The 21,581-nt window shown below is 41.9% G+C and overlaps 1 protein-coding gene across 5 annotated transcripts in view; it reads right to left on the minus strand.

Moving 5' to 3' along the window:
* The window catches only part of DZIP3 (DAZ interacting zinc finger protein 3), a 136,633-nt gene that overhangs the window by 64,260 nt on the left and 50,792 nt on the right, over positions 1 to 21,581 (minus strand). For 3 of the 5 annotated variants that reach the window (XM_079766465.1, XM_079766464.1, XM_079766463.1), the window contains 2 exons: positions 2,953 to 3,029; positions 715 to 1,332 (listed from right to left, as the gene is read on the minus strand). In XM_079766465.1, coding sequence (XP_079622591.1) covers positions 715 to 1,332; positions 2,953 to 3,029 — 695 coding nt within the window. The remainder of the gene's footprint in view (positions 1 to 714; positions 1,333 to 2,952; positions 3,030 to 21,581) is intronic. The other 2 variants (XM_079766467.1, XM_079766466.1) reach the window with 1 other exon arrangement.

Raw genomic sequence — 21,581 nt, forward strand, 5'->3', positions numbered from 1 at the left:
GAGGCTATCTTGGTATGTGGGAGAGGTCTGAAGTCTTTTCCATATCAATATAGTGCCTGGGAATGGCCCTACTGACCTTTGATACTAGCATAAATCTTATCTAATTTTTTTAATTACCCATGGCCACTAGGTAGCTGCCAACTACATAAACATCAAGAAGCTGCTGAAAAGGAGAAGAAACACACTCATGATGTCTAAAAGGGTAACTTTGAAACACACAGTACTAGTATTTCATGGATTTAGGCATCCTTAATTTTGTAGAAAACTCTTCTACTTAAAAATCTTCAGCAATTCCTTTCTGATAATACAAACCCCTCAACATGATAAGAGAAATCCTCTTGAATGTATTCTCTCTACGAATGCTCCCCTAATTTAAGACCAAACTTTTAGTTCCCTGCATTTTGTTTCTATACCTTTGCTCTTGATTCCTTCTGAAATATTCTTCTTCATCTTCTTCACTTGGCTAACATTTACATGTGATGTGGGAATTCCTTAAATATTCTATTCTCCAGAAAGTTCTTTTGGACTCTCTTAAACTAGGATTTCCCAAAGTATTCTGGATCATCTCTAGCACTATAATTTCTATTAGCTTCTTGATGAGTCTATTCTCTCAAGAGTGTTAGTTCACTGAATCTCCTGCCCTTAGCACTGTGTCTGACACATAGCAGACACTAAATGAAGGTTTACTGGCTGAAGTAAATAATTATTTTGTACCTTGTTGATAGCAGGATAACATCCTCTGGATGATATCTGGTACTGGTATACCTAGGTAGATGGACAGCTGATGGTAATCAAGGGAGATATTCTCAATGGGATTCTCCTTCACTTTGTCAATATCCTCTTGCTTCATTCCAAGTCGCAGAAGAGTATCGGAAACTTTATTCCAAATTGAATTGAATTGTGACTCAGTGAGACCATTCATCAAAATCTCACTAAGGAGGAGATCCCTGTATTTGCACAGCCTCAGGATGTCTGCAGACTTAGAGCAATCAGAAGATGATGGTTCCATATTCCAGCCATTTTTAGGTGCAGGGAATACATGCAAATGTTTTATGAGAGCTAATAGGAGGTATAAGTCAAATTGTTTGGACTGTGGTAGCTTCTTCTTTGGGGGATAAAGCAGATGCCATGCTCCACCCAAAGGGTGATTAGTCCAAAGATGTTTGTAGTAGGGTTCCAGCACTTTCTTGTGAATAAGGAGCTCTTTTTTCAAAAGAGGGGGTGGCAGAGCCTCATCAAATATTTTCCGGACAATGTCAGTACCACAAATAATAATTATATGAAGCAGATGATAGAAATAATTATAATCAAGTTTGAAGATAGGCATTTCATCTGAAAATGAATTTTGAAAAGTCAAAACATTCCACATTAATGCTATTTTCCTATGTGGTCTTCTGTATTACATGCTTATTAGCTCCTTCCTAAAGGACAGAGACTAGTACAAAAGAGTGAAGTAAAGTACAGTGCTTTGCCATAGCCAGTACTCAATATGCATGCTGCTATCTGTCTAACTGTCAAAAATTCAAAGAAAAATATTATATCCCCAAGCAAAAGTAATCACAAAAACTGATCACCACTCAGGGTGTTGTTCAAGCAAATGAACTTTGGCAACCAAATGGTATAAAAGTATTCTGAAGACTGTCAAGAATGATGACTGCCAGTGTTTAATTATACTTTACTTAGGCAATTATATTTTATCTTAACCAGCACTGCCCAAGAGAACTTATGAAAATGTTTTAGATTTGTACTGTCCACTAGCCACTGAACACTGAAAATGCTGCTTGCTGACAAAGAAATCGAGTTTAAAATTTTATCTAATTTTAATTAACTTAAATTCAAATAGCCACATATGGCTACTTGCTCCACAACACAGAACTATATCAAAAGATTTAAAGTGCTATAATGCCTTGTTACACAAAGTATAGACCATGGACCAGCAGCATCAGCACCATACGGAAGCCTGTTAGAAAAGGAAACTCTTAGGCCACACCCCAGAGCAACTGAATTGGCTACCTAACATTATAACAAAATCACCAGATGATATAAATAGCTATTAAATTCTGAGACACACTTATGTAATCGACCTCATGTTCTTATGCTCTCAAAAAAGAGTAATGACTAAGTGGGTATTTCATCAATGAAATGGAGTAAGGCATGAAATTGAACTGTTCGGTATTTTTCTGGTTTTGTAGCCCTTCCAATGAAGAAAAGTAAACTGAGATGAATTAGAAAGTAGTAAGAATGTTGTAAATAATGGTGTATTTGTTGTATTAATATAAAATTATATTTATCATAAAATTCAGCTTTATTATTTTATCCTGTGTTTCAGAGAATTTTAAATGAATATTCTTACTTGATATACACTGTGAAGGCAAGCAAGGTTACAAAGAAAATGACCCATAAAGGTTGCTGTGGTTTGCCAAATAAGGCTGGGATCAGGGACAACCATTCCCCTTAGCAAGAAGAAGTGCCACCAGCCTATTCTTCCATGGGACCAGGATCCCTTAAGGTTTCCATGTACGGAGTAGCTGGCATTTCCCAGCACATATTCCTAAACAGCTACTAACTGAGTTTAGACCACTTGGTCTTGAATCCAAAATGTTCATTCCTTCCATTTTGCTCTGTTAAAAGGGAATGCAACAAGGGAGGATTGGTAGAGAATCTGCTGAAGCCCAATATCATTGTGAAGTCACAGCTATGTACTAGATTAGTGAAGCTCTCTATAGAATATCAATGTACTGTGAGACCCATACAACTGCTGATCTTTCTGTCCATAAATTCTAACCTATATCAAGTAATGCTTGCTAGTGTAAATGCTTGCCAATGAATGACAAACACATGGCTGTTAATGGCATGATACACATGGTTGTTAATGGCATGATACTCTGTACAGAGTAAGTAAAAAACTTTAACACACTTTTCAATAGGAGGCATATAAAAATAAAATATTACCTTTTGTACTAAATTTTAAATTGATCTCCGGTCTTATATCAGTATCAGTTCTTTTCAGAGACATCAACTCTTTATAACTGCAAGTGGAAAAAAATTGTTACAGTCAATATCAAAGTAAGACAAGATTTCTGGTATCAGCATGGCTAAGTATTTTCTTCTCTTCCTTCTGGAAATAATTTAAAAGAAAAAAAAAAAGGAAAATGAATGAACAAACAAAACCACCAACAATGACAACTCAATATTGTTATTTTCATTGGAATTAAGAGGCAAGTAGAATTACTAGATTTCATATTCAAAATATTAACACAACTAGCTTATTTACAAAAATGCTGTATAGTAGTGGGGAAAAAAGAAATCTGTGTATTGTAAAAAACAAGCAAAACTAAAACTCCTCCTAGGTCTTCCCACTCCATAGAATCATCTTACCAATAATTATTCTAAGAAAATTAAATTCATTTACTGACAAGTGATTTAAAAAAAGGGAGAAAGAAACTGGCATAACAGCAACACAGAAAATTAGAAAAAAATTAAGGGAAAAGTAGCAAGATTTGTTAAATAGACGAAACACTAAGCAAATATTGTCATAACATAAGATAGCAAATCCGGACAAAGACAATACAAAAAGAAAACTGTGAATCAATTTCTCTTAGGAATACAGAGCAGAAATCCAGTGATAAGATTCTCTCCTTAACTAAACTCTAGTAAGTCTCCTCTGAGCTCTTTTTCAGGTAGGCCCCACCCTTATCCATGTCCTCAAGAGCTCAAATTTAATAAGAACCACCTAAGCCAGCAACCTCAACCAATAGCAGAGAGTAGTCAACAGCTTACCTGAACACAAAACTCAGCCTGCAGCCTTGCCAAACTTTAGGGCACAGCTTGCAGCCCTACCTGATCTCAGAGTACAGCCTGAAGATCCATCTGATCATGAAGCCTGGCCTATGGCCCCACCTGAATGTGAAGTCCAGATGGTGGTACCATCTGGTCAGGGAGCACAGCCTTAGGCCGCACCCAATGAGAAGCAACTACAGAGCATAGCCTGCAGCCTTGTCCATTCCCACTGGTGGCAATGCTCTACCAAGGATGAAAACCTGTGAACCTGCCTGACCAGAGGTGACTACAGAGCATAGCTAGTGGCCTTACCTAACTGTAGAAAATAGCCACTGGCCCCCTGACCAGGGAGCCCACCCAGCTGTCCCACTTGAACATGGAGCACAGCTACAAGCCCTACCCAACCATGGAGCCCAGCCAGCAGCACCCCACTCCCAACCTTGAAGCTGCTGTGGCTTCAAATAGGTAGAGAACACAATAGGAATCTCTACCTCCCTTCTGACACTACCAGGTGACTCATCCAGTACTCCCCAAAGCTGAGCTGACTCATAAAGGTCTTTCTCTACCAAAACAAAGTCAGCAAGAGGAAACCACATACTCAAATGTGCAGATACCTGCACATGGACACAAATATCATGAAGAATCAGATATGATAAGTCATCATACACCATGACCAGATAATATGACATCACCAAAAGTAATAAACCTCTAAGTGATCATAAAAAAATGGAGATTTGAACTATCTGACAAAGAATTCAGAATAATCCTTTCAAAGAAGTTCAGTGAATTACAAAAGCATACAGAAAACTAAGTGAAATTAGGAAAACAATGCACCAACAAAATTAGAAGTTCAACAGAGAAACAGAAACCATTAAAAATCAACTACAGCCAAAACTGGTTTGGCTCAGTGGATAGAGCGTTGGCCTGTGGACTGAAAGGTCCCAGGTTCGATTCCAGTCAAGGGCATGTACCTTGGTTGCGGGCACATCCCCAGTAGGGGGTGTGCAAGAGGCAGCTGATCAATGATTCTCTCTCATCGATGTTTCTAACTCTCTATTCCTCTCTCTTCCTCTCTGTAAAAAAATCAATAAAATACATTTTTAAAAAATTCTTAAAAAAAAAAAAATCAACAACAAAACACCCAGAAATCCTAGAGCTGGAGAATCACTGAATAAAATGAAGAATTTAATAGAAAGCTTCAACAACAGTCTCAACAAAGAGAAGAACCAGTGAACTCAAAGGCAGATCATTTGAAATTACCTAGTTAGAGAAAAAAGAACAGAGAGTGAAAAAGAGTGAAAAAAATTATGGAACTTATGGGACAAAAGATCCAATATATATGGAAATTGCAAATGAAAGAGAACGGAACAGAAAGTGTTTTTTTTTCTTTTTAACTAGGTACTTTCTTTTATTTAAAAAAATTATGTATATATTTATTGCTTATGTACAGTTATTTTTTAACTAGAGGCCTGGTGCACGAAATTCATGCATGGGGGTTGGGGGATGGAGAGTGTCCCTCATGCCAGCCTGCACCCTCTCCAATCTGGGAACCCTCGAGGGATGTCCGACTGCCCGTTTAGGCCCGATCCTGGTGGGATCGGGCCTAAACGGGCAGTCGGACATCCCTCTCACAATCCAGGACTGCTGGCTCCCAACTGCTCGCCTGCCTGCCTTCCTGATTGCCCCTAATTGCTTCTGCCTGCCAGCCTGATCACCCCCTAACCACTCCCATGCCAGCCTGATTGATGCCTAACTGCTCCCCTGCCAGCATGTTTTCCCCTAACTGCCCTCCCCTTTAGGCCTGGTCACCCCTAACTGCCCTCTACTGCAGGCCTGTTCCCCCACAACTGCTGTCCCCTGCAGGCCTGGGTCCCACCCAACTGCCCTTCCCTGCAGGCCCAGTCACCCCCAACTTCCCTTCTCTGCTGGCCTGGTCACCCCTAACTGCCCTCCCCTGCAGGCCTGTTCCCCCGCAACTGCTCTCCCTTGCAGGCCTGGGTCCCACCCAACTGCCCTTCCCTGCAGGCCTGGTCACCCCCAACTTCCCTCCTCTGATGGCCTGGTCACCCTTAACTGCCCTCCCCTGCAGGCTAGATTGCCCCCAACTGCCCTCCCTTGCAGGCCTGGTCCCTCCCAACTGCCCTCCCTGCTGGCCATCTTGTGTCCACATGGGGGCAGGATCTTTGACCACATTGACCCACTTCACCTCTCTGCCCCCACCCCCAGGCCTTTAATGCACTATTGTCTGTGTCCATGGGTTATACAAATACGATGTAAGTTCTATGGTTAATCTCTTCCCGCACCCCCTTTTGTCCTTCCCCCATTCTCTCTGAGATTGTCCCTTTACCAAACTTAGGGTAAGAAATAAATATTCAGATTTAGGAGGCTCAAGAGCTGCAAATGGGTTGTACCCCAAAAGTACTACACTAGAAGCATTTTAATTAAATTTACAAACATCAAAGGTAAAAGTAGAACTTTGAAAAGAGCAAAAGAAAAGCAACATTGCCTTGACATTGGACTGGCAACAATTTTCTGGATTTGACACTAAAAGTACAAGCAACAAAAGGAAAAACAAACAAGTCGGAAATACATCAAATTTAAATGCTTCTGTATAGCAAAAGAAACAGTCAACAAAATTAAATGGCAACCTATTTACTGAATGGGAGAAAATATTTGCAAATTATATATCTGATTAGGGGTTAATATACAAAATATGTAAGGCACCCATACAACTCAATAGCAAAAGAACAAATATTGTAATTTTAAAAATCAGACTAGGACTTGAATAAACATTTTTCCATATAAGATATAAAATAGCCAATAAGTACATGAAAAAGGTGCTTAATATTACCAATAATCAGGAAAATGCAAATAAAACCACAATGATATATTACCTCAAAAATATTAAGGAAAAAGATAGTAAGTGCAGGCCAGGATATTGAGAAAAAGGAACTTTATACACTATTGGTGAGAATGTATGACAGAGCCACTAGAGCAGTGATGGCGAACCTATGACACGCGTGTCAGCACTGACATGCGTAGCCATTTCTGATGACATGCGGCCACTAAGGCGGCCGCATGCCGAGGATGAAACATTTGCTGCTCCTGAGGATGAAACATTTGCGGAATAATGTTTTTTCCTCAAAGTGACACACTACCCGAGTTATGCTCAGTTTTTTGGTGAAGTTTGACACACCACGCTCAAAAGGTTGCCCATCACTGCACTAGAGGAAAGAGTATGGCGATTTCTTAAAAATTAAAAACAACATTGATCCAGCAATGCCACTTCTGGGTATGTATTATATAGGCAAAGGAAATAAAATCTCATTTTGAATGATGATTATATCCCCATGTTCACTGCCATATTATTTATAGTAACCAAAACATGGAAGCAGCCCAAGTGTTTATCAATGGACTAGTAGATAAAGAAAATGTTGGATCTTCCCTTGAGACCACAGCATGATTTGGGACTATGCCTAGGTGGCAGTTCTGATCCTGTCACAGGCTTTCTGGTGCCGTAGAGGGACAGGAACTCAAAGTCTTTCTGCTTTAGATACTTAGTCGTCTTCAGGGTTTTTCCTAGGGAGAGAGAAACCAGGACAACTGATATCTTTCATCGAGGTGCTCTACTTGGGAGATGTGACCAACCACCCATGTCTCGGAGAATCACAGAGACACAGAGAAACAATAAAGCTTTGAAAATAAAAAAAGAAGAAAACGCCAACACAGGATTCAGGAAAAAAATGGCGGCTGAATAGACCGATGAGTCCCAAGCCTTGTCCCGGAGGAGAAAGAAAGAACAGCTGAGGGTAGCACGGGGAGTATTTGTTGGTGAGTTAAGGGAGAGCTGTGCTCCAGGAGAAGGTGGGGTACTGCTAGACGGGGTTTCCCTGACCAGCCCCCACTGCTGTTGGGTCCTCTAACGGAACTGTGGGCTCAGACGCGGAGACCACGCCATTTTGAAAGGGAAAGTGGATCTTGTTGGAGGCTTGAAAAGCTACAATTATGGCAACCACCAAACAGCTGCGAGCCCTAGAACACCGGGCCCAATTGGCACAAACACGTGGATTAGGAGGAGCTCTGAGCCCCACCACAGAAAGGTCAGATTTCGCCTAGGATAAGGAGAGAAAGAACTACATAATCAGACATCCGGAGAAGAGAGACCATGGGGAGACAAAGAAACAGCCCACATGTGAAAGAAAAGCAGGCATCACCAGAAAAGGAATTAAACGAATTAGAGGCAAGCAACCTATCAGAGAAAGAATTCAGAGAAATGGTCATAAGGTGGCTGAAAAGAATGGAAGACAAATTCGACAATATGAGTAAGAAACAAGAGGAAATGAAGAAGAACCAAGAAGAAATGAAAAATGACATCACTGCTGTAAATAAATCAATAGAAGGCATCAAGAGTAGACTAGAAAAAGCAGAGGATCGCATCAGTGAGCTACAAGACAAGGTGGGGAAAAAATACCCAATCAGAGCAGCTTCTAGAAAAAAAAATTAAAAAGCAGGAGGAGAGCCTAAGGGAACTTTGGGACAACAGGAAACAAAACAACATCTGCATAATAAGGATTCCAGAAGGAGTAAAAAACTGAGCAAGAAATAGAAAACCTGTTTGAAGAAATAATGACAGAAAACTTCCCTGATATAGGGAAAAAAAATCCACACAAATCAAGAAGCTCACAGAGTCTCAAGCAAAATGAACCCCAAAAGACCGATGCCAAGGCACATTATAATTAAATCGGCAAACACCAACGACAAAGTAAGAATCTTAAAAGCAGCCAGAGAGAGACAGAAAGTTACATACAAAGGAACCCCCATCAGACTAGCAACTGATTTCTCAACAGAAATTCATCAGGCCAGAAGGGAATGGAATGAAATATACAAAGTCATGCAAAGGAAGGGATTCAGATCCAAGAATACTGTACCCAGCAAGGCTATTAATCAAAATTGAAGATGAAATCAGGAGCTTCACAGACAAAAAAGGACTAAGGGAATTTATCACCACCAAACCAGCAATGCAAGAAATGCTAAAGGGTCTGCTGTAAAAATATAGAGAGAGAGAGGGAGCGAAGAAGGAACACAGGGGTAAAGAATAAAAATGGCGACAAATAAGTACCTATCAATAATAACTTTAAATGTAAATGGATTAAATGCCCGAATCAAAAGACACAGGGTAACGGATTGGATAAGAAAATAAGACCCATATATCTGCTGTCTACAAGAAATGCACCTCAGGAAAAAAGATGCACACAGACTGAGGGTGAAAGGATGGGAAAAGGTTTTTCAGGCAAATGGAAATGAAAAAAAAAGGTGGAGTAGCAATATTTATATCTGACAAATTAGATCTCAAAGTGAAAGACACAACAAGAGATAAGGAAGGCCACTTCAGAATACTAAAGGGAGCAATCCAACAAGAAGAAATAACTCTGGTAAACATACACGCACCCAATACAGGAGCACCCAAATACATTAAAAGAAAACCTCCTGGAGGACATCAAGGAAGAGATTGACAGCAATACACTCATAGTAGGAGACTTTAATACCCTACTATCACCATTGGACAAATCCTCTAAACAAAAAATCAGCAAAGAAACATCAATCCTAAATGACTCATTAGACCAGATGGAATTAATTATCATCTTCAGAACATTTCACCCCAAAGCCACAGAATATACATTCTTCTCAAGTGCACATGGGTCATTTACAAAGATAGACCATATGCTGAGACACAGGCAAAGTCTCTTCAAATTCAAGAAGATAGAAATCAGACGAAGCATCTTCTCAGATTACAGTGGCATAAAACTGGAAATCAACTACAACAAAAACAATCCCAAAAAGTCTAATACATGGAGACTAAACAGCATGCTACTAAACAATGACTGGGTTACCAGAGAGATCAAGGAAGAAATAAAAAAACATCATGGCAACAAATGACAATGAAAACACAACAATCCAAAATCTATGGGACACAGTGAAAGCAGTCTTGAGAGGGAAGTTCCTAACTCTACAAGCCTACTGCAAAAAACAAGAAACAATGTTAATAAACTACCTAACCATACAACTAAAAGAGTTGGAAATAGAGCAACAAGAAAATCCCAGTGTAAGCAGAAGGAAGGAAATAATAAAGATCAGAGCAGAGATAAATAACATAAAGACCAAAGAAACAATACAAAAGATCAACAACCAAGAACTGGTTCTTTGAAAGGATAAACAAGATTGATGAACCTGTAGCCATGATCACCAAGAAGCAAAGAGACAGGACCCAAATAAAGAAAATCAGAAATGAAAGAGGTGAAATAACAACAGACCCAACAATACAAAGGATTGTTTAAAAAAACACTACGGATTGTTAAAAAAAAACAACACTACGAACAACTTTATTTCAACAAAATGGACAACCTGGAGGAAATGGACATATTCCTAGAAAAATATAACCTTCCAAAACTCAATCAGGAAGAATCTAAACAGCTCAATAGGCCAATAACTAAGGAAGAAATTGAAGCAGTCATCAAAAAGCTTCCGGCAATCATAACCCCAGGGCCAGACGGTTTCACAGGGGTGTTTTACCAAACATTCAAGAAGAACTAAAACCTATCCTCCTCAGACTATTCCAAAAAATTCAAGAGGAAGGAACACTTCCAATCCCCTTCTATGAAACCAGCATCACCCTAAAACGAAAATCAGATAAAGACAACATAATGAAAGAGAATTACAGACCAATATCCCTCATGAACATAGATGCCAAAATCCTCAACAAAATTTTAGCAAATCGGATCCAACAGTACATCAGAAAGATCATACACCATGACCAAGTAGGATTTATCCCAGTAATGCAAGGATGGTACAATATCTGCAAATCAATAAACGTGATACATCACATAAACAAATTGAGAGATAAAAATGACATAGTCATATCAATTGATGCAGAAAAAGCATTTGACAAAATCCAACACCCTTTCTTGATAAAAACTCTCAACAGGGTGGGAATAGAAGGATCATACCTCAACATAATAAAAGCTATATATGATAAACCCACAGCTCACATCATTCTCAATAGGCAAAAACTAAAAACATTTCCCCTAAGAATAGGAACAAGATAGGGATGCCCACTCTCACCACTCCTGTTTGACATAGTACTGGAAGTATTAGCCATTGCCATCAGACAAGAAGAAGAAATACAAGGCATCCAAATTGGAAAAGAAGAAGTAAAGCTGTCCTTATTGCAGATGACAAGATATTGTACATAAAAAACCCGAAAGATGCCATCAAAAAAACTAACAAAGTTAATAAATGAATTCGACAATGTAGCAGGATACAAAATAAACGCCAAGAAATCTATGGCATTTCTATACACCAATAGTGAACTTACAGAAAGAGAGACTAAAAAAGCAATCCCATTTACCATCAGACCAAAAAAATTAAGATACCTAGGAATAAACTTAACTAAGGAGGTAAAAGACCTATATACGGAAAACTACAGGACACTAAAAAAAGAGATAGAGGAAGACGTAAACCAGTGATGGGAAAACTTTTGAGTTTGGTGTGTCAAACTTCGCCAAAAAACTGAGCATAACTTGGGTAGTGTGTCACTTTGAGGAAAAAACATTATTTCGCGATATTTATAGTTTAAATAACATAAATGTATAATTGTTATACATAATTGTATTTAATAAACCAAAAACTAAATATTTAACTTACCTGCTTAGTGACTTCTTTGTTCATCCGTCAGTCGGTTTCTTTTGTTGGTCTTGATATTATTTAGCTTGTGTGGGGTGCCGTGAACTAAGATAAGTGAGGGGGAGGGGAAATTCTTTAACTAACCTGCCTATTAGTGACTTTTTTGTTGCTGAATTTCATTGGCTAAATCTTCAATTGAAGGTTGGTATTTTGTACACTTCAGGCCCAAGCAAGCACTACTAACTTCATCTGTCAATCTGTTTCTTTTGTTGGTTTTGATATTATTGAACGCTGAGAATAAGGCCTCACAAAAGTATGTAGAGGGAAAAATTGTGAGTAAAGCCATTGCTATATTTTTCAGGGTGCTAAAAGTGTCTGGTGGTCGGTTCCAGGCACTCCAAATTTCCTGTTCGTAGAGGCACTCCTCTTGATTCTCCAAGCGGCACCTTTCCAGATTCTCAAGCATTGACCTCAAGTCGACAAACACCTGAGCCCAGATACTGTCTTGAAATTCTGCAAGTTGCATCTCCAAATCATCAATTTGCATCCATTGGAAACCATTTAATTCCAAACTACTGTAGACTACTACATCAGGATACTTAATTATTTTCATGGTCTGTTCTAGACTTCTAAATTGACTAAATCTATCACTAAACTGGTCAAGTAACAAGTCTAAAACATGAAGGTACTTCATATGCAAGAGTTCCATTTCATTTTGTACAGCTGCACTGGCCTTCTCAAAATACTTTGTTACTCAAGGAAAATACTTATAAGTTTTAGTTTCTACATCTCACTTGAAAATTTTAACTTTACTTTCAAAAGCTTTTATGTATCCAAACATAACGTCAATACTTTTGCCAAAACCTTGTAACTTTAAGTTCAGTTCATTAATATGAACAGAGAGATCTGTAAAAAACATCAGGGTGTTGACCCACTTATCATCATTAAGCTGAGGAGTTTCCCAGATCCTTATCGTCAAGAAATACCTTAATTTCTTCAAAGCACTCCACAAAGCGCTCAAGAACTTTGCCTCAGCTCAGCCATCTTACATTATTGTACATCAGCAGTCCACTGTAGGTGGAATCAACCTCCAGTAAAAGTGCCGAAAATTCTCGCTTGTGAAGGGGGCGAGCAGCTATTAAATTAACTATTTTTGTAACAACTGACATTAAGTCGTTTAAGTCGGTGAATCCTGCCTTGGCACATAAAGCCTCCTGATGGGTAATACAATGAAAAGGCACAATCGGATGTCCAATAGCTTCTGTAAACAATTTGACAAATCCGACTTTTTCCCCCACCATATTTGGTGCCCCATCTGTCGTCACCAACACAATTTTAGAGATATCAATGCTTAGGTCACGAAATGTTTGTATTACAACCTTACATATTTCGCTTCCTGATTTACTTGTTGACACTGATACTAACTTTATCAACTCTTCTCTCATTGTGAGACCATCAGAATATCAACCAATAATGGCCAACTGAGCATGTGATGTGACATCAGTAGTTTCATCAAGAGAGACCGAAAAATATTTACACTTCCTTATGTCTCTCTTTAATTGATGTTGTACGTTTGTGTTCAGTCTCATTATTCGGTCTTTTATGATATTTCTACTGAGTGGTAACTCAGATATTCTCTTAATAATTGCATCTTTATTCTGCATATCGTGAAATAGAACTGGTGCACATCTTAGGAGAGTTTCTTTAATAAATTCTCCCTCACTGAGCGCTTTTCCATGCTGAGCTATAGAGTGAGCAATGCTCAAACTTGCAGATGTTAAATTTGTAGAGCCTTTCATAAATTTAAGGATGGAATTAGATTGGCTCTTATAAAGGTGTAGCTGCCTGGAAATGTATTCCTTCCTTTCATCCTCACTTTTTTCCAAGAGCTGGGAATGATTAGTTTCAAAATGTCTATTTATATTCCACGTTCTGCTTACTACCATTTCAGTACATAGAACACAAAATGAACTGCCATTTTTTTCTATAAAGCCATACATCTCAGTCCATGTCTCTTGAAAGGGTCGGCCACTGCTACTACCACTTCCTTTACTTAACCTTAGTTTTTTATTTTTTGGGTTCTCCATCAGGGGGGCAGTGACAGAAGATAGAATTATAGATAGCTTGTTAGGCCTGCAGGCAATTAGGGGTTAACTAGCCTAACTAACCACAAAATGGTGCATATAACTGTCTTTTAGGAAAGGGCAGGGTTAATAAGCAGAAATAGGGGTTAATAAGGATGCACAACAGTAATAGTGGTGAAATGGAGTCTGCACTATGGAGCAAGATGGTGTTCCTTATGTGAATTAAAATGGCTGCCGCTATTTCTAATGGCGGGAAACAGCACCCATAGCACGCCACAAACCCTCACCTCTCCCAGCCTCCCTGTCACTTATCTCAGTAATGATGGCTTAGAAATCCATGACACCCCAGAACAGTAGATAATGGTTGCTGTGGTTAACTGTTCTTTAGTTACTGGTAATGGCAGGGCCCCCAGAGATGCGTCCCCCGCTGCGTTCCGCTGCTCCCTGCTCTGCTGGCGGAAGTGAGGGCAATGATCCCGGCTTAACCGGAAGTCCCAGAACTAGATGCTCTGTGCCGGACTTCTGTTGTTTTGGCCTACAGACCTCCAGCACAGAGTGTCTAATAGGGAAGGATGAAACGTTTGTGACTAGAGTCTTGAAGTTAACTCCAAGACTCTAGTCGCAAACGTTTCATCCTCAGGAGGAGCAAATGTTTCATCCTCGGCATGCGGCCGCCTCCATGGCCGCGTGTCATCAGAAATGGCTAAGCGTGTCAGTGCTGACATGCGTGTCATAGGTTCACCATCACTGATGTAAACAGATGGAAGAACATACCACGTTCATGGATTGGTAGAATCAATATCATTAAAATGTCCACACTACCCAAAGCAATCTACAGATTCAATGCACTCCCCATTAAAATACCAATGGCATATTTCACAGACCTAGAAAGAACTCTCAAAAATTCATCTGGGTTAAAAAAAGACCCTGAATAGCCACAGCAATCCTGAGAAAGAAGAATAAAGTAGGAGGGATCTCAATACCAGATTTCAAGCTGTATTATAAAGCCACTGTTCTCAAAACAACCTGGTACTGGCACAAGAACAGACATATAGACCAATGGAAAAGAATTAAGAATCCAGATATCACCCAAACCACTATGTGCAATTCAATTAATATTTGACAAAGGAGGCATGAACATACAATGGAGTCAAGACAGTCTCTTCAATAAATGGTGTTGGGAAAATTGGACAGATACATGCAAAAAAAATGAAACTAGATGACCAACTTACACCATACACAAAAATAAACTCAAAATGGATACAGGACTTAAACATAAGACGGGAAACCATAAAAATACTAGAGGAATCCACAGGCAGCAAAATCTCAGACATATGCCGAAAGAACTTCTTCACTGGTACTGCTCCTAGGGCAATGGAAGCTAAAAAGAAAATAAACAAATGGGACTACATCAAAATAAAAAGCTTTTTCACAGCAAAAGAAACCATCAACAAAACAACAAGAAAGCCCACTGTATGGGAGAACACATTTGCAAATGTTATCACTGATAAAGATTTAATCTCCAACATCTACAGGCAACTTATGCACCTTAATAAAAGGAAGATAAATGATCCTATAAAAAAATGGGCAACGGACCTAAATAGAATCTTTTTGAAAGAAGACAGAAGGAAGGCCAAGAGACACATGAAAACATGCTCAAAGTCACTAATTATCCGAGAGATGCAAATCAAAACAACAATGCGGTACCATCTCACACCTGTCACAATGGCTATTATCAACAAATCAACAAGTGACAAGTGTTGGCAAGGATGAGGGGGAAAAAGGAACCCTTGTGCACTGCTGGTGGGAATGCAGATTGGTGCAACCACTGTGGAGAACAGTATGAAGTTTCCTCAAAAAACTAAAAATGGAACTCCCATTTGACCCAGTAATCCCACTCCTAGGAATATATCCTAAGAAACTGGAAACACCAATCAGAAAGGATATATGCACCCTATGTTCATAGCAGCACAATTTACAATAGCTAAAATTTGGAAACAGCCTAGGTGCCCGTCAGCAGATGACTGGATCAGAAAACTATGGTACATCTATACAATGGAATACTATGCTGCCATAAAAAAGAAGGAATTCTTACCATTTGCAGCAACCTGGATGGAACTGGAGAACATTATGCTAAGTGAAATATGCCATTCAATGAAAGAAAAATAGCACATGATCTCACTCATTTATGGATAATAAGGAACATTATAAACTGATGAACAAAAAGATTGATACAGAGGCAGTAAAGCATCAAACAGACTGTCACATTATAGCGGGAAGTTTAGGGAGAGGTGGGGGAGATAAGAGATTAACGGAAGGACTTGTATGCATGCATATAAGCATAACCAATGGACGCAAAACATTTGGGGGGTGAGGGCATGTATGGGAGTGGGGTTAGGGGGGCAAAGGTAAGATATGTACACATATAATAAAAAATAATGAGGGGAAAAACGCCAAAAAAAATAAAATAAATTGTTGGACAAACACGCACGCATCATATACATATACACTGGAATACTATTCATCCATAAGAAAGAGGGAAATCCTGCTATTTGCAACAACATGGATTAACCCAGAGGGCATTGTGCTAAGTGAAATAAGCTAGATAGATAAATACTGTATGATTTCATTTACATGTGGGTGCTAAAAAAAAAAATAAAGCTCACAGAAACATAGAGGAGATTGGTGGTTGTAAGAGCAGTGGAGGGCAAAGAAATAAAGGGGTCGAAGGAAAGAAACTGGGGATCTAATGTACAGCATGGTGAACATAATTACAATAATATATTGTATACTTGACAGTGGCTCATAAAGTAAATATTAAAAGTTCTCACCACAAAAAATGTTAATTTTGTGAGATAATGGATGTGATAACTAACCTTATTGTGGTAACTGTTTCTCAGTAAGTACATATATCAAATCATCACGTTGTATACCTTAAAAGTACACAATGTCATATGTCAGCTATAGCTTAGTAAAGCTAGAAAAAGAAAACAGCAGCAATATGGAGAAAGTAAATGGATCATGACCAACTGTTATATATCCAGGAATGCAAGATTAATTCAACATTTGAAAATAATGTAATTTAGCACATTAACAGATTAAAGAAGAAAAAGATATAATCACCGCAATGCATACAGAAAAGCATTAATTCAGTTCCATTAATAAGAAAATTTTTTGGAAAAAAGTAGGAAAAGAATTTCTTCAACTTGAAAAAGGGCATCTATAAAACAATCTACAGCTAACAACATACTAAATGGTGAAAAACTGAAGGCTTCTTCCTAAGATCTGGAAAAGGCAAACGTGTCTGCTCTTACCACTCATATTTAACACTATACCAAGGGACATAGCCAGAGCAACAAACAATAATAAGAAAGTACAGATAGATTAGAAAAAAAGAAAGTTATCTTTATGCACAGATGACATGAACATCTATATAAAACCTAAAACAATCTACAAAGGGTTATTGGAACTATTAACTCTCAACTCAGGATACAAGAAGTTCAATATACACATATCAATTCTATATAATACAAAAATAGACATTAAAGTTTTAAAAATCATTTGCAAAAGCAGAGAAAATCCAATATATATGTATAATCTAACAAAATATTACAAGAATATACACAGTAAACTAAATATTACAAGAATATATACACTCCCTACTTGGTATCAAGCCCATAACCCAGGTATGTGCCCTGACAGGAAATCAAACCACGACCTCCTGGTTCATAGGTTAACGCTCAACCACTGAGCCATACAGGCCAGGCTAAATGTTTATTTTTAGAATGAATTTTACTATATATAAATTATAGCTTGAAAAACCTGATCTATAAAAACTTCAGTGTTTAAAAATGGATTTATGCCCTAACCAGTATGGCTCAGTGGATAGAGCATTTGACTGTGGACTGAGGGGTCCTGGGTTCAATTCTGGTCAAGGGCATGTACCTTGGTTGTGGGCACATCCCCAGTGGGATGTGTGCAGGAAGCAGCTGATCGATGTTTATCTCTTATTGATGTTTCTAACTCTCTATTCCTCTCTGTAAAAAATAAATAAAATATATATTTTTTAAAATGTATTTATAAGGAAATTTCCATACTACTCTTTATAAATGTACTAATTATAAATGCATCTTTAAACACTGAAGTTTTTTAAAGGTCAGGTTTTTTTAAGCTATCCTATACTATATAATACTAGAGGCCCGGTGCACGAAATTCGTGCACAGGAGGGGGGTGTCCCTCAGCCCAACCTGCACCCTCTCCAATCTGGGACCCCTTGGGGCAGTCGGGCATCCCTTTCACAATCTAGGACTGCTGGCTCCCAACTACTCGCCTGCCGGCCTTCCTGATTGACCCTAACCGCTTCTGCCCGCCAGCCTGATCAACCCCTAACCACTCCCCTGCCAGCCTGATCGACGCCTAAATGCTCCCTTGCCAGCCCGATTGTCCCCAACTGCCCTCCCCTGAAACCCTGGTCACCCCCAAATGCCCTCCCTTGCATATTCCCTCTTTATTAAATAGGGTTTTTTCTTTAGAATATTGGACAGTCCTAACTGGTTTGGCTCAGTGGATGGAGCATTGGCCTGCAGACTCAGGGTCACAGGTTCGATTCCGGTCAAGGGTATGTACCTTGGTTGAGGGCACATACCCAGTGGGGAGTGTGCAGGAGGCAGCTGATCGATGTTTCTCTCTCATAGATGTTTCTAGCACTCTATCCTTTTCCCTTCCTCTCTGTAAAAAATCAATAAAATATATATTTTAAAAAAGAAACATTTAAAATTCCTCCATATCTGCCTGGCTGGTGTGACTCAATGGTTGAGACCCCAGCTGCCACCACTGGAAGGGGATCGCACCCTGGCCAGGCTGAGACCCCAGCCCTGGCTGTCACCGAGGCCGGGGGATTGCGCAGTGGGGGTGTGCGGCCCTCCTGGCATGAGACCTCAGCCCTGGCTGTCACTGCAGCCAGGGGATTGTGCGGCTTTGGTGTGAGGCCCTGCTGGTCTGAGACCACAGCCCTGGCTGCCTCTGGCCTGAAGATCGCGCGGTAGGGGTGTGTGGCCCTGCCAATCTGAGACCTCAGCCCTGGCTGCCTCTGTGGCCAGGGGATCATGCAGTTTGATTGCGAGGCCCTGCCGTCCTGAGACCCCAGCCCTGGCTGCCGCCGCTGGCCTAAAGATCACGTGGTGGGGGTGCACGGCCCTGCCAGCCTGAGACCCCAGCCCATGCTCTGCCGTGGCCAGGGGATCATGCAGCTTGGTTGCGAGGCCCTGCTGGCCTGAGACTCCAGCCCTGGCTGCCACCAAGGCTTTGGTGCAAGGTCCTGCAGGTCTGAGACCCCAGCCCAAGCTGCCGCCGCTGGACAGGATCGCCATGGGCACCGACTTTTTTGTCATGGAGTGATGTCCTCCCAGCCAGACACCCCGGGCTGCCGCCACTGGGAAGGGATCGCTGCGTGGGGGGCAGGCGCCTCCCAGGTAGACACCCTGGACTGCTACCGCTGAGCGGACTTGGGGACTCCGGCAGGGCTAAGAGGACTGGGCGCCGCCATCTTGTGGCTATGGGAACTGCCTTGTCACGGAGTGATGGTTAATTTGCATATTAATCTTTTATTAGATAGGATAAGGCTAATATGCAAATAGGCCAAATGGTGGAACAACCGAACAACTGGTCACTATGACATGCACTGACAACCAGGGGGTGAGTGCAGAACATGGCGGACATCGGCATCAGGCAGCAGAGTGTGGAACATGGTGGGCATTGGCCGCGGCGGGATGGTGGAGCAGGTGCCAGACCACAGCGGGGCATAGGTCACTGTCATAGGGGCAAGCTCTGGTGGTTACTGAAAATGCTTTGCTCCTGCATGCTACAGTCCCGTCAGGCACTCACACCTGCTGCTGGTGCTGGCCCGTTTGCACCCGATGCTGGCACCTGGCACCCAGCACCAGCCCTGATAGCACAGCATTGTCAGTGGGTGCAAGCGGCAACTCCCGGCCCCAATCACCCCTCAGGGCTTCTCCACCTCCCCCTGCTCCTGAGGGGCGATCGGGGCCAGCAGCCGCCTCTCGCTGCCGGCAACCAAGCTGCCGCTCATGCCCACTGCCACTGCTGGCCCCACTTGCACCTGGCGCCAGTCATGATCGCTCGGCATTGTCAGTGGGTGTGAGCAGTGGCTGCTGGCCCCAATCACCCTGAGGGCTTCTCCACCTCCCCCAGGTGATCGGGGCAGCAGCAGCCACTTGCACCCACTGACAGCACCAGCTCCGCTCACACCCACTGCTGGCACCAACACTCCCACGTACTGACGGCTCCAAGCCGTCAAAGGGGGAAAGCCATGCCATCTCCGTCAGTACATGGGAGTGTTGGCCATGGGAGCAGGGCTGCTGGTAGATGGGACCATGTCCCCGGCAGGAGAGGCCGGGTGGGGGTGCAAAGGATGGGCCGAGACCCGCCCCTGTGCCTACCGCAGCCTCGTGGCCCACAGTTCCTTTTGAGGTGCACAAATTCATGCACTGGGCCCCTAGTAGTTTATATAAACAAAAGATGAGGATAACAGTTACCTAGCGAAAAGAGAAATTGGAGGAGAATGGCAGGTTGAGTGCTTCTGGAGTGCTTGCAAAATTCTATTTGTTGCCTTGGATGGGGCCACATGCCACAAGAGTGCTTGTTTTATAATTATTTACTAGCGGCCCAGTGCATGATTGAACCATGCACGTGTAGGGTCCCCTACATGCTTTCGCTTTCGATCACGGGGAGCTGGGTGCCTGTCCGCTGGTGCTCCAGGCGCCAGAGGCTTCTGAAAGGCCTGCTGCCTGAGTGGACAGGCAACCAGCTCCCACGCTTTCCTTTCGATCGCTGGTGCACCAGTCCTTTCAGAAGTCTCCGGCGCCGCGGAGGCTTCTGAAAGGCCTGGTGCCTGAGAGGACAGGCATCCAGCTCCCACGCTTTCGCTTTCGATCGCTGGTGTATCAGGCCATTCAGAAGCCTCCAGCGTGGCAGAGGCTTCTGAAAGGCCTGCTGCCTGAGCGGACAGGCACTCAGCTCCCCCGCTTTTGATGGTCCGCGCGGTGGGATGTCAGCTCGCTGCCCCAGAGGCCCCTTCTGTGCTGCAGCACAGCCATGACGCAGACGCTGAGCTCGTGCCGCTGCTGGCGTCGCAGCTCAGCGTCCCACCGGCCCAATCAGCTACCCCAGCCACCCCGAGTCCCGCCCCCCCGCGCCTCCTGGCCAATCATGGGCATAGCGAAGGTACAGCCAATTTGCATATTTGTCTATTATTAGGTAGGATTAAATTGTGCTTTTATATTTTGTGAGCTTTTCTTTATATTTTAATAACAATAACGCATTTTAAACTATAAAAAATGACCAAACATTTTGCTATCCTATCTAATAAAATAGTAATATGCAAATTAACCATCACTCTGCTACACACAAGCCATGCCCACCAGCCAATCAGAGCAAGTATGCAAATTAACCCAACCAAGATGGCTGTGGTCATGGAGAAAGCAGGAGGCTTGGGTTTCCCAGGCGATGGAGGAAGCCAAGTTTCCACACATCCTGGCCGGCCCAGGCCTCCACTTAAGGCTACAAAGTTTCAATTATAGAAGATACATAAACCCCCTGCCACCATGGAGCGAGCAGAAGGCTTGGCTCCGCTCCAGGCTAAAAAGTTTCAATTGTAGAAGATAAATAAATCCCAGATACCAGGGCCTCCGCTTGGGTCGCCAGGGGGCGTGGCCGGCCTGCAAACCGCCACAGGCCTCTCGCCCAGGCCGCCCCACGTGAACCCCCACCCTGATCTGGGACACCCTCCAGGGCAAACCAGCTAGCCTCCACCTATGCACTAGGCCTCTATCCTATCCATAAAAGAGTAATATGCAGATTGACCATCACTGCAACACACAAGATGGCTGCCCCCATGTGGACACAAGATGGCCAGCAAGGGAGGGCAGTTGGGAGGGACCAGGCCTGCAAGGGAGGGCAGTTGGGAGCGATCAAGCCTGCAGGGGAGGGCAGTTAGGGGTGACCAGGCTGGCAGAGGAG

This window comes from Cnephaeus nilssonii (genome assembly GCF_951640355.1).
Source record: "Cnephaeus nilssonii genome assembly, chromosome: 3".
In the NCBI taxonomy this organism is placed as follows: Eukaryota; Metazoa; Chordata; class Mammalia; order Chiroptera; family Vespertilionidae; genus Cnephaeus; species Cnephaeus nilssonii.